We start from the raw sequence: 13836 nt of genomic DNA on the forward strand, positions 1-13836 counted from the left end.
TTATACTCTTCTAGATTCAGATACGGATTTGCAACCAGCCTGTGCACGGCCCAAAGACAAACAATATTTCAGTCAAGTCACTTTTATTTTATACAAAAATGCAGAAAATCATTCACTCCATTACATAAAATTTGGCAAAAAAATAAAAAGAACATAAAAAAGAAAAGAAAACAAATGTCCAGGTGGGGTGTATTTATGGTTGGATCTCGTACCCCAGCGGGTCCAGACTCTTATCCAATAAGAGAAGAGACGACTCCCTCATCTTCTGAAGGAACTTCCTCAGCTCATCTTTGGAGAACACCTGAGACAGAGAGAGAGAAGAGACAGAACATAGTTAGCAAAAAGAAGAAGAGGATGGGAAAGTAGAAGAGTGGAAGAGGAGACAGCAATACAGTGACAGGGAGAGATGCTGTGAGATGGTGTTGATATTGTATTGAGCTATAACGCTGTGAGATGGTGTTGATATTGTATTGAGCTATAATGCTGTGAGATGGTGTTGATATTGTATTGAGCTATAATGCTGTGAGATGGTGTTGATATTGTATTGAGCTATAACGCTGTGAGATGGTGTTGATATTGTATTGAGCTATAATGCTGTGAGATGGTGTTGATATTGTATTGAGCTATAATGCTGTGAGATGGTGTTGATATTGTATTGAGCTATAATGCTGTGAGATGGTGTTGATATTGTATTGAGCTATAACGCTGTGAGATGGTGTTGATATTGTATTGAGCTATAACGCTGTGAGATGGTGTTGATATTGTATTGAGCTATGATGCTGTGAGATGGTGTTGATATTGTATTGAGCTATAATGCTGTGAGATGGTGTTGTATTGTATTGAGCTATAATGCTGTGAGATGGTGTTGATATTGTATTGAGCTATAATGCTGTGAGATGGTGTTGATATTGAGCTATAACGCTGTGAGATGGTGTTGATATTGTATTGAGCTATAACGCTGTGAGATGGTGTTGATATTGAGCTATAACGCTGTGAGATGGTGTTGATATTGTATTGAGCTATAATGCTGTGAGATGGTGTTGATATTGTATTGAGCTATAACGCTGTGAGATGGTGTTGATATTGAGCTATAACGCTGTGAGATGGTGTTGATATTGTATTGAGCTATAATGCTGTGAGATGGTGTTGTATTGAGCTATAATGCTGTAAGATGGTGTTGTATTGTATTGAGCTATAATGCTGTGAGATGGTGTTGTATTGTATTGAGCTATAATGCTGTGAGATGGTGTTGATATTGTATTGAGCTATAATGCTGTGAGATGGTGTTGTATTGAGCTATAATGCTGTGAGATGGTGTTGTATTGTATTGAGCTATAATGCTGTGAGATGGTGTTGTATTGTATTGAGCTATAATGCTGTGAGATGGTGTTGATATTGTATTGAGCTATAATGCTGTGAGATGGTGTTGATATTGTATTGAGCTATAACGCTGTGAGATGGTGTTGATATTGTATTGAGCTATAATGCTGTGAGATGGTGTTGTGTTGTATTGAGCTATAATGCTGTGAGATGGTGTTGATATTGTATTGAGCTATAATGCTGTGAGATGGTGTTGATATTGTATTGAGCTATAATGCTGTGAGATGGTGTTGATATTGTATTGAGCTATAATGCTGTGAGATGGTGTTGATATTGTATTGAGCTATAACGCTGTGAGATGGTGTTGATATTGTATTGAGCTATAATGCTGTGAGATGGTGTTGTATTGAGCTATAATGCTGTGAGATGGTGTTGATATTGTATTGAGCTATAATGCTGTGAGATGGTGTTGTATTGAGCTATAATGCTGTGAGATGGTGTTGATATTGTATTGAGCTATAATGCTGTGAGATGGTGTTGTATTGAGCTATAATGCTGTGAGATGGTGTTGTATTGAGCTATAATGCTGTGAGATGGTGTTGATATTGTATTGAGCTATAACGCTGTGAGATGGTGTTGATATTGTATTGAGCTATAATGCTGTGAGATGGTGTTGATATTGTATTGAGCTATAATGCTGTGAGATGGTGTTGATATTGTATTGAGCTATAATGCTGTGAGATGGTGTTGATATTGTATTGAGCTATAATGCTGTGAGATGGTGTTGATATTGTATTGAGCTATAATGCTGTGAGATGGTGTTGATATTGTATTGAGCTATAATGCTGTGAGATGGTGTTGATATTGTATTGAGCTATAATGCTGTGAGATGGTGTTGTATTGAGCTATAATGCTGTGAGATGGTGTTGATATTGTATTGAGCTATAATGCTGTGAGATGGTGTTGTATTGAGCTATAACGCTGTGAGATGGTGTTGTATTGAGCTATAACGCTGTGAGATGGTGTTGTATTGAGCTATAACGCTGTGAGATGGTGTTGTATTGAGCTATAATGCTGTGAGATGGTGTTGATATTGTATTGCGCTATAACGCTGTGAGATGGTGTTGATATTGTATTGAGCTATAACGCTGTGAGATGGTGTTGATATTGTATTGAGCTATAATGCTGTGAGATGGTGTTGATATTGTATTGAGCTATAATGCTGTGAGATGGTGTTGATATTGTATTGAGCTATAATGCTGTGAGATGGTGTTGATATTGTATTGAGCTATAATGCTGTGAGATGGTGTTGATATTGTATTGAGCTATAATGCTGTGAGATGGTGTTGTATTGTATTGAGCTATAATGCTGTGAGATGGTGTTGTATTGAGCTATAATGCTGTGAGATGGTGTTGTATTGAGCTATAACGCTGTGAGATGGTGTTGATATTGTATTGAGCTATAACGCTGTGAGATGGTGTTGATATTGTATTGAGCTATAATGCTGTGAGATGGTGTTGATATTGTATTGAGCTATAATGCTGTGAGATGGTGTTGATATTGTATTGAGCTATAATGCTGTGAGATGGTGTTGATATTGTATTGAGCTATAATGCTGTGAGATGGTGTTGATATTGTATTGAGCTATAATGCTGTGAGATGGTGTTGATATTGTATTGAGCTATAATGCTGTGAGATGGTGTTGTATTGTATTGAGCTATAATGCTGTGAGATGGTGTTGATATTGTATTGAGCTATAATGCTGTGAGATGGTGTTGATATTGTATTGAGCTATAACGCTGTGAGATGGTGTTGTATTGTATTGAGCTATAATGCTGTGAGATGGTGTTGTATTGTATTGAGCTATAATGCTGTGAGATGGTGTTGTATTGAGCTATAATGCTGTGAGATGGTGTTGTATTGTATTGAGCTATAATGCTGTGAGATGGTGTTGATATTGTATTGAGCTATAATGCTGTGAGATGGTGTTGATATTGTATTGAGCTATAATGCTGTGAGATGGTGTTGTATTGTATTGAGCTATAATGCTGTGAGATGGTGTTGTATTGTATTGAGCTATAATGCTGTGAGATGGTGTTGTATTGTATTGAGCTATAATGCTGTGAGATGGTGTTGTATTGTATTGAGCTATAATGCTGTGAGATGGTGTTGTATTGTATTGAGCTATAATGCTGTGAGATGGTGTTGTATTGTATTGAGCTATAATGCTGTGAGATGGTGTTGTATTGAGCTATAATGCTGTGAGATGGTGTTGTATTGTATTGAGCTATAATGCTGTGAGATGGTGTTGATATTGTATTGAGCTATAATGCTGTGAGATGGTGTTGATATTGTATTGAGCTATAATGCTGTGAGATGGTGTTGTATTGAGCTATAATGCTGTGAGATGGTGTTGATATTGTATTGAGCTATAATGCTGTGAGATGGTGTTGATATTGTATTGAGCTATAATGCTGTGAGATGGTGTTGTATTGTATTGAGCTATAATGCTGTGAGATGGTGTTGTATTGAGCTATAATGCTGTGAGATGGTGTTGTATTGAGCTATAACGCTGTGAGATGGTGTTGATATTGTATTGAGCTATAACGCTGTGAGATGGTGTTGATATTGTATTGAGCTATAACGCTGTGAGATGGTGTTGATATTGTATTGAGCTATAATGCTGTGAGATGGTGTTGATATTGTATTGAGCTATAATGCTGTGAGATGGTGTTGATATTGTATTGAGCTATAATGCTGTGAGATGGTGTTGTATTGTATTGAGCTATAATGCTGTGAGATGGTGTTGATATTGTATTGAGCTATAACGCTGTGAGATGGTGTTGATATTGTATTGAGCTATAATGCTGTGAGATGGTGTTGATATTGTATTGAGCTATAATGCTGTGAGATGGTGTTGATATTGTATTGAGCTATAATGCTGTGAGATGGTGTTGTATTGTATTGAGCTATAATGCTGTGAGATGGTGTTGATATTGTATTGAGCTATAATGCTGTGAGATGGTGTTGTATTGTATTGAGCTATAACGCTGTGAGATGGTGTTGATATTGTATTGAGCTATAATGCTGTGAGATGGTGTTGATATTGTATTGAGCTATAATGCTGTGAGATGGTGTTGATATTGTATTGAGCTATAATGCTGTGAGATGGTGTTGTATTGAGCTATAATGCTGTGAGATGGTGTTGATATTGTATTGAGCTATAATGCTGTGAGATGGTGTTGATATTGTATTGAGCTATAATGCTGTGAGATGGTGTTGATATTGTATTGAGCTATAATGCTGTGAGATGGTGTTGTATTGTATTGAGCTATAACGCTGTGAGATGGTGTTGATATTGTATTGAGCTATAATGCTGTGAGATGGTGTTGTATTGAGCTATAATGCTGTGAGATGGTGTTGTATTGAGCTATAATGCTGTGAGATGGTGTTGTATTGAGCTATAACGCTGTGAGATGGTGTTGATATTGTATTGAGCTATAATGCTGTGAGATGGTGTTGATATTGTATTGAGCTATAATGCTGTGAGATGGTGTTGATATTGTATTGAGCTATAATGCTGTGAGATGGTGTTGATATTGTATTGAGCTATAATGCTGTGAGATGGTGTTGATATTGTATTGAGCTATAATGCTGTGAGATGGTGTTGTATTGTATTGAGCTATAATGCTGTGAGATGGTGTTGTATTGAGCTATAATGCTGTGAGATGGTGTTGTATTGAGCTATAATGCTGTGAGATGGTGTTGTATTGAGCTATAACGCTGTGAGATGGTGTTGATATTGTATTGAGCTATAATGCTGTGAGATGGTGTTGATATTGTATTGAGCTATAATGCTGTGAGATGGTGTTGATATTGTATTGAGCTATAACGCTGTGAGATGGTGTTGATATTGTATTGAGCTATGATGCTGTGAGATGGTGTTGATATTGTATTGAGCTATAATGCTGTGAGATGGTGTTGTATTGTATTGAGCTATAATGCTGTGAGATGGTGTTGATATTGTATTGAGCTATAATGCTGTGAGATGGTGTTGATATTGAGCTATAACGCTGTGAGATGGTGTTGATATTGTATTGAGCTATAACGCTGTGAGATGGTGTTGATATTGAGCTATAACGCTGTGAGATGGTGTTGATATTGTATTGAGCTATAATGCTGTGAGATGGTGTTGATATTGTATTGAGCTATAACGCTGTGAGATGGTGTTGATATTGAGCTATAACGCTGTGAGATGGTGTTGATATTGTATTGAGCTATAATGCTGTGAGATGGTGTTGTATTGAGCTATAATGCTGTAAGATGGTGTTGTATTGTATTGAGCTATAATGCTGTGAGATGGTGTTGTATTGTATTGAGCTATAATGCTGTGAGATGGTGTTGATATTGTATTGAGCTATAATGCTGTGAGATGGTGTTGTATTGAGCTATAATGCTGTGAGATGGTGTTGTATTGTATTGAGCTATAATGCTGTGAGATGGTGTTGTATTGTATTGAGCTATAATGCTGTGAGATGGTGTTGATATTGTATTGAGCTATAATGCTGTGAGATGGTGTTGATATTGTATTGAGCTATAACGCTGTGAGATGGTGTTGATATTGTATTGAGCTATAATGCTGTGAGATGGTGTTGTGTTGTATTGAGCTATAATGCTGTGAGATGGTGTTGATATTGTATTGAGCTATAATGCTGTGAGATGGTGTTGATATTGTATTGAGCTATAATGCTGTGAGATGGTGTTGATATTGTATTGAGCTATAATGCTGTGAGATGGTGTTGATATTGTATTGAGCTATAACGCTGTGAGATGGTGTTGATATTGTATTGAGCTATAATGCTGTGAGATGGTGTTGTATTGAGCTATAATGCTGTGAGATGGTGTTGATATTGTATTGAGCTATAATGCTGTGAGATGGTGTTGTATTGAGCTATAATGCTGTGAGATGGTGTTGATATTGTATTGAGCTATAATGCTGTGAGATGGTGTTGTATTGAGCTATAATGCTGTGAGATGGTGTTGTATTGAGCTATAATGCTGTGAGATGGTGTTGATATTGTATTGAGCTATAACGCTGTGAGATGGTGTTGATATTGTATTGAGCTATAATGCTGTGAGATGGTGTTGATATTGTATTGAGCTATAATGCTGTGAGATGGTGTTGATATTGTATTGAGCTATAATGCTGTGAGATGGTGTTGATATTGTATTGAGCTATAATGCTGTGAGATGGTGTTGATATTGTATTGAGCTATAATGCTGTGAGATGGTGTTGATATTGTATTGAGCTATAATGCTGTGAGATGGTGTTGATATTGTATTGAGCTATAATGCTGTGAGATGGTGTTGTATTGAGCTATAATGCTGTGAGATGGTGTTGATATTGTATTGAGCTATAATGCTGTGAGATGGTGTTGTATTGAGCTATAACGCTGTGAGATGGTGTTGTATTGAGCTATAACGCTGTGAGATGGTGTTGTATTGAGCTATAACGCTGTGAGATGGTGTTGTATTGAGCTATAATGCTGTGAGATGGTGTTGATATTGTATTGCGCTATAACGCTGTGAGATGGTGTTGATATTGTATTGAGCTATAACGCTGTGAGATGGTGTTGATATTGTATTGAGCTATAATGCTGTGAGATGGTGTTGATATTGTATTGAGCTATAATGCTGTGAGATGGTGTTGATATTGTATTGAGCTATAATGCTGTGAGATGGTGTTGATATTGTATTGAGCTATAATGCTGTGAGATGGTGTTGATATTGTATTGAGCTATAATGCTGTGAGATGGTGTTGTATTGTATTGAGCTATAATGCTGTGAGATGGTGTTGTATTGAGCTATAATGCTGTGAGATGGTGTTGTATTGAGCTATAACGCTGTGAGATGGTGTTGATATTGTATTGAGCTATAACGCTGTGAGATGGTGTTGATATTGTATTGAGCTATAATGCTGTGAGATGGTGTTGATATTGTATTGAGCTATAATGCTGTGAGATGGTGTTGATATTGTATTGAGCTATAATGCTGTGAGATGGTGTTGATATTGTATTGAGCTATAATGCTGTGAGATGGTGTTGATATTGTATTGAGCTATAATGCTGTGAGATGGTGTTGATATTGTATTGAGCTATAATGCTGTGAGATGGTGTTGTATTGTATTGAGCTATAATGCTGTGAGATGGTGTTGATATTGTATTGAGCTATAATGCTGTGAGATGGTGTTGATATTGTATTGAGCTATAACGCTGTGAGATGGTGTTGTATTGTATTGAGCTATAATGCTGTGAGATGGTGTTGTATTGTATTGAGCTATAATGCTGTGAGATGGTGTTGTATTGAGCTATAATGCTGTGAGATGGTGTTGTATTGTATTGAGCTATAATGCTGTGAGATGGTGTTGATATTGTATTGAGCTATAATGCTGTGAGATGGTGTTGATATTGTATTGAGCTATAATGCTGTGAGATGGTGTTGTATTGTATTGAGCTATAATGCTGTGAGATGGTGTTGTATTGTATTGAGCTATAATGCTGTGAGATGGTGTTGTATTGTATTGAGCTATAATGCTGTGAGATGGTGTTGTATTGTATTGAGCTATAATGCTGTGAGATGGTGTTGTATTGTATTGAGCTATAATGCTGTGAGATGGTGTTGTATTGTATTGAGCTATAATGCTGTGAGATGGTGTTGTATTGAGCTATAATGCTGTGAGATGGTGTTGTATTGTATTGAGCTATAATGCTGTGAGATGGTGTTGATATTGTATTGAGCTATAATGCTGTGAGATGGTGTTGATATTGTATTGAGCTATAATGCTGTGAGATGGTGTTGTATTGAGCTATAATGCTGTGAGATGGTGTTGATATTGTATTGAGCTATAATGCTGTGAGATGGTGTTGATATTGTATTGAGCTATAATGCTGTGAGATGGTGTTGTATTGTATTGAGCTATAATGCTGTGAGATGGTGTTGTATTGAGCTATAATGCTGTGAGATGGTGTTGTATTGAGCTATAACGCTGTGAGATGGTGTTGATATTGTATTGAGCTATAACGCTGTGAGATGGTGTTGATATTGTATTGAGCTATAACGCTGTGAGATGGTGTTGATATTGTATTGAGCTATAATGCTGTGAGATGGTGTTGATATTGTATTGAGCTATAATGCTGTGAGATGGTGTTGATATTGTATTGAGCTATAATGCTGTGAGATGGTGTTGTATTGTATTGAGCTATAATGCTGTGAGATGGTGTTGATATTGTATTGAGCTATAACGCTGTGAGATGGTGTTGATATTGTATTGAGCTATAATGCTGTGAGATGGTGTTGATATTGTATTGAGCTATAATGCTGTGAGATGGTGTTGATATTGTATTGAGCTATAATGCTGTGAGATGGTGTTGTATTGTATTGAGCTATAATGCTGTGAGATGGTGTTGATATTGTATTGAGCTATAATGCTGTGAGATGGTGTTGTATTGTATTGAGCTATAACGCTGTGAGATGGTGTTGATATTGTATTGAGCTATAATGCTGTGAGATGGTGTTGATATTGTATTGAGCTATAATGCTGTGAGATGGTGTTGATATTGTATTGAGCTATAATGCTGTGAGATGGTGTTGTATTGAGCTATAATGCTGTGAGATGGTGTTGATATTGTATTGAGCTATAATGCTGTGAGATGGTGTTGATATTGTATTGAGCTATAATGCTGTGAGATGGTGTTGTATTGAGCTATAATGCTGTGAGATGGTGTTGTATTGAGCTATAATGCTGTGAGATGGTGTTGTATTGAGCTATAACGCTGTGAGATGGTGTTGATATTGTATTGAGCTATAATGCTGTGAGATGGTGTTGATATTGTATTGAGCTATAATGCTGTGAGATGGTGTTGATATTGTATTGAGCTATAATGCTGTGAGATGGTGTTGATATTGTATTGAGCTATAATGCTGTGAGATGGTGTTGATATTGTATTGAGCTATAATGCTGTGAGATGGTGTTGTATTGTATTGAGCTATAACGCTGTGAGATGGTGTTGATATTGTATTGAGCTATAACGCTTCATCAGCACTGATGTGAAAGAACTGGGGCCTGTTGCACAAAAGTAGAATTAAGACATCCGGGATAAATGACTCAGCTGAGCTCAATGAAGCCAAAACATGTGCATCCAGGCTTAATTGGTTGCACAAAGACCAAGCCAGGATGAGCAGACACGGATTCATTAAGCCAGGTGAAACCAATCCTGGATAGGTGCGCGCTCACGGCTCACTCAAATAGACCCCGCCACAGATCACAGATTAACTGATTTACCATGGCAACTAGAGCCGCGTACTTTTCCCCGTCGGAAGCACAAATCCTCATGGAGGCATACGAGGAGGTAAAATATATAATTAAGAAGAAAGGCAACACCGCCACAGTGATAAAGCAAAGAGAAAAAGCGTGGCAAAGTATTGCAGACCGCCTGAATGCGTAAGTAGTGCACAATTACACACTCACCGCTCCGCTGAAACATCACAATGACAATTCAAATATTTAATTCACATCTCCAAAAATGCAGTTGTACTGTAATTATGAAACGGTTAAATTTTTTATTGAAATGCACTGCAGATATGAGTGAAATTGTGTAAAGTAACTCCATCACACTGTATAAAGCTATGATAAATTTTTTGATATTTTTACTGAAAACAAGACAAAAATACCAAGTAATTTTTTGCAGTGTGACTCCATTAAATGTGTGTGTGTGTGTGTAGATTAAACATGAACGGGCCAAAACGGACATGGCAGCAGGTCAAAATCAAATACAAGAACATTCTGCAGAATGGTATGGTCCCTGACTAATATTTAACAAAGCACAAGCATATATTGTACCCAGAAGGTGCCTGCTCACACATTGTCTGTACTGTTTTAGCAGTGAAAAAGAATACCCACAGACAAGGCACGGGTGGTGGGTCACCAAAGGCTGACCTTACCCCAGCAGAGGACATGGCCTTGGAGCTAAATAAAGGCAGGCCCGTCTTAGAGGGGATCCCTGGGGGGAAAGAGACGAGCATAGGTTCCTCCCAAGATGCCACCCGCTTCATTCAAGGTATGTCCTTCCATCTCTACATGGGATACAACCACATTCATATTGAATCAATTTGGACTGTCTGACTTTGGTTTACCTATTGCCTTGCAGTGTCTGGCAGCACTGTGTTCCTGTTAGAGCCACCAGCACAAGCACCAGACGATGCTGATCCAGTGAGTACTCCATCAAAGGCATACTGTAGGCCTGGCATGTCTTGTCTACTAGCTTCAATATGAATCCGATTAAATGTGATAGGGTGAAGGCCCCAGTGCAGCAGCAACAGCACATGATGGAGACGATGATGATGAGGAGGAGACCATCTCTCTGGATTCCAGAAGGCATGAGGTATCATGTTAAGACTGTGAAAGTACTATTTACTCTACAATGGTGAGGAGTCCTCATCAAAATCAAAAAATCTAATTTCTTTTACAGGACCCAGATGCTATACAGTGGGAAAACCAGCCTGGCAACAGTGCGTATTAATAAAAGGACACCACATCCTGCCAAATTCCAGCTGCGCTAATTGTATTGTGTTCACAGAGCTCACAAGCTATCAGAAAGTTGTATGGCAACCACCTCCGGCGCCAAATAGAACTGGCAGACATAGACATTCAGTACAAGAAGAAAAAGATGGAAAATCTTGCACTGGAGTCCGAAATAAAAAAGAGGACAATTAGGAAACTGGACCTTGAAATAAAAAAACTTGAGAGGGAGGTGAGATATGCCTTCAATGTACACTGTATGCTAACTGTAACACAAATGTATTAATCATTATTTTTCTTTCCTCCCCCAGCTCCAAGAAGATGACACAGCTCAAAATAAAAATTAGGTATATTCTCGTAAAGTCAAGTGAGCCATGACATATGAGCTCTTATTGTGAGCACACAGGACGGTGGCATCTTTCTAAGGTTTTTTTTATTTTCCCAGCAATCAGTACAACCAAGTCATCGTTATAAGGCATCGCCCTCTTTTGCCCACCCCCCCAGCACCAGGTGTGGCCACTAGCCTATATGAAGGCCCAAAATTGTGTGTTCCTTTCTGCTCTGACAATGGCATGCCCATTCGTGCGAGATGTGGTGGATGAAGAAGCACTTGTGCTGAGGAGAGCCTTCAGGCGAGAAAGGGTCTTCAGGGACCGGTTGGACCCACTGGCCTTCCCTGATGACCATCTATATGAAAGATACAGGTTTTCTGCAGATGGCATCAGGTATCTATGCAGACTACTGGGTCCCAGGATTAAGCACCGCACTGCACGGAGCCATGCACTGAGTGTGGAGCAAATGGTTTGTGTGGCCTTGCGCTTTTTTGCTAGTGGAGCCTTCCTGTACTCAGTGGGGGATGCAGAACAGCTGAACAAGGCCACAATTTGCCGCACAATAAGGAGTGTGTGTCTGGCTATCAAAGCATTAGCAGATGTCTTCATCTCCTTCCCTGGCCACAGAAGACTCTGTGACATCAAAGAGGAGTTCTATAGGATTGCAGGTAAGAGGATCTACAAATTACAGGACAACTGTTAACACATAGTAGGATACTCATTACTTTGTGTGACAGGTTTCCCCAATGTCATTGGTGCAGTGGACTGCACACACATAAGGATAAAAGCCCCCTCAGGTGCCCATGAGGCCGATTTTGTGAATAGGAAATCCTTTCACAGCATTAATGTTCAGGTGAACATAACTTTTTGATATTGTCCATTGACGAACACTCTGCATTGCCAGTGATGTGCATTGATTGGTGTAATATTCCTCATCTTATGATTTCAGATGGTCTGCAATGCTGACTGTGTGATCAGCAATGTTGTGGCAAAATGGCCTGGCTCAGTCCATGACTCCAGAATCTTTCGGGCCTCTGAAATCTATCAGTGCCTATCACAAGGTAAGCCACACAACCCCTATTTATAACCATCATGGCTGTGTCAAGAATATCACTGTGTTTATGAGGTAGTAATGATGAGATTTTGTGTTGACAGGTGAATTCTCTGGTGTGTTGCTGGGAGACAGGGGGTATGGCTGCCAGCCTTTTCTCCTGACACCTTTCACAGACCCCCAGGAAGCACAGCAGGCCTACAACCATGCCCATGCCAGGACCAGGGCCAGAGTTGAAATGACCTTTGGCCTCCTGAAGGCACGCTTTCACTGCCTTCACAAATTAAGGGTCAGCCCTGTTAGGGCATGTGATATTACTGTGGCTTGTGCTGTCCTCCACAATGTGGCCTGCCTGAGGAAGGAGAGGGCCCCCAGAGTGCCACCAGCCATGGACTGGGACAATCCGGCAATCTTCCCTGATGACGACAGTGGTCGGCTGCTGAGGGACCAATATGTGTTGAATTATTTTAGTTAGTATGTGTGCTTTCAATTTTGGTTAAATATGTCCTGCGGTGGCAGAGGAATTTGGGTTTTTTTGGGTTCGTTTTTTTACGAATTTGGCCTCTTATGATGTTTGTGCGGTATACTGTGTGTAATACAAGGCTGCAGGGAGGCTACTGCATCCATTCATTTGTCTGTTCAGTTGATGTGTATGGATTTGTCCTGCATTTATTTTAGTGTGCAGACATGCAGGGTGTGTTATATACAGACCTTTGAATGTGTATGTATCATTTTGTATAATATGCTTGGATTCTGTGCTTTCCATCTTGTAGAGTCACTGTGACTTCAGTTTCGAAAGGAGCTGATGGTTTACCTGCTTTGTTTTGTCCTTATTCAATAAAGGAACATAATGTTACACATTGTGTTTTTATATTCATATGGAATGTGTATTTGTTTATATGACAGAGTACTAGGGCCACACTGAAGAAAAAGGATAAAGTCATAAATTTATGAGGCTGGTTCTTTCTGCAGAAAAGCTACATATTGTTTTTACAGTTTTGATACTTATGACAATGTGATACTTAATATTCTGGCACATCAGCATGTCTTTGTTTATGAAACCATACTGAAGTACAATTTCACGAAATGCCCCACATCTGTCATTTTAACAACTGTCCTCCTTTAAAACAACTGGTTACAATATTATGACTTGTGTTTTTTTCCCCTCTGTGGCCCTAATATTCTATCATTTTATATATAGCCTTATAGTCTATGGGAAACTGTAAATTATCTAATGATAGCAACATCATCTAAAAATCATTTTTTATCCAAAATCATTGAAATTAATGATCACAAACGTTTAAATAATGACAGTGGGTCTAGTTATATGTGATAACAATGTATAGTGAGCAGTGAAATAACTATTGGTTTCCATTTGTGGTGACTGCTGACTGACATTAGGGATGAGATTAAATAGATCCTGGAATTTAGCCTGGTCTGGAGCAGGCTAGCTCCACAGAATAAATCTCCATGGTAATTTATACCATAACATATCCTCCTGCCCCCTATCCATCTTTAGTGCAACCGGATTACGGATCAATTGAGCCAGGATCAC

At 38.7% G+C, this 13836-nt stretch overlaps 2 protein-coding genes across 3 annotated transcripts in view; one reads left to right on the forward strand and one right to left on the reverse strand.

Moving 5' to 3' along the window:
• Positions 1 to 72: 72 nt before the first annotated feature.
• Positions 73 to 13836, reverse strand: part of LOC311125559 (nuclear pore complex protein Nup107-like) — a gene marked incomplete at its 5' end in the record, with an annotated part of 39005 nt that continues 25241 nt past the window's right edge. Inside the window, 1 exon segment of the mRNA XM_084199589.1 lies at positions 73 to 301. Coding sequence (XP_084055715.1) covers positions 194 to 301 — 108 coding nt within the window.
• On the forward strand, positions 11036 to 13159 carry LOC311125565 (putative nuclease HARBI1). 2 transcript variants are annotated; one of them, XM_084199594.1, is made up of 4 exons: positions 11036 to 11898; positions 11968 to 12083; positions 12180 to 12291; positions 12386 to 13157. In XM_084199594.1, exons 1-4 carry the CDS (start codon positions 11427 to 11429, stop codon positions 12754 to 12756), a joined length of 1071 nt encoding a protein of 356 aa, XP_084055720.1. In that variant the 5' UTR covers positions 11036 to 11426; the 3' UTR covers positions 12757 to 13157. The 2 variants fall into 2 exon arrangements, 1 of the variants encoding a protein (XP_084055720.1); XR_014612889.1 differs by lacking the exon at positions 11968 to 12083 and having other exon boundaries at positions 11121 to 11898; positions 12386 to 13159.

The sequence above is a fragment of the Coregonus lavaretus genome (genome assembly GCF_964263955.1).
Source record: "Coregonus lavaretus genome assembly, contig: HAP1_SCAFFOLD_1159, whole genome shotgun sequence".
In the NCBI taxonomy this organism is placed as follows: Eukaryota; Metazoa; Chordata; class Actinopteri; order Salmoniformes; family Salmonidae; genus Coregonus; species Coregonus lavaretus.

Coding starts and splice junctions, on each gene's coding strand:
- LOC311125565 (XM_084199594.1), top strand. CDS start 11,427: ATGAAGGCCCAAAATTGTGTGTTCCTTTCTGCTCTGACAATGGCATGC. Junction 12,084..12,179: donor TTCACAGCATTAATGTTCAG/GTGAACATAACT, acceptor TTATGATTTCAG/ATGGTCTGCAATGCTGACTG. Junction 12,292..12,385: donor CTATCAGTGCCTATCACAAG/GTAAGCCACACA, acceptor TTGTGTTGACAG/GTGAATTCTCTGGTGTGTTG.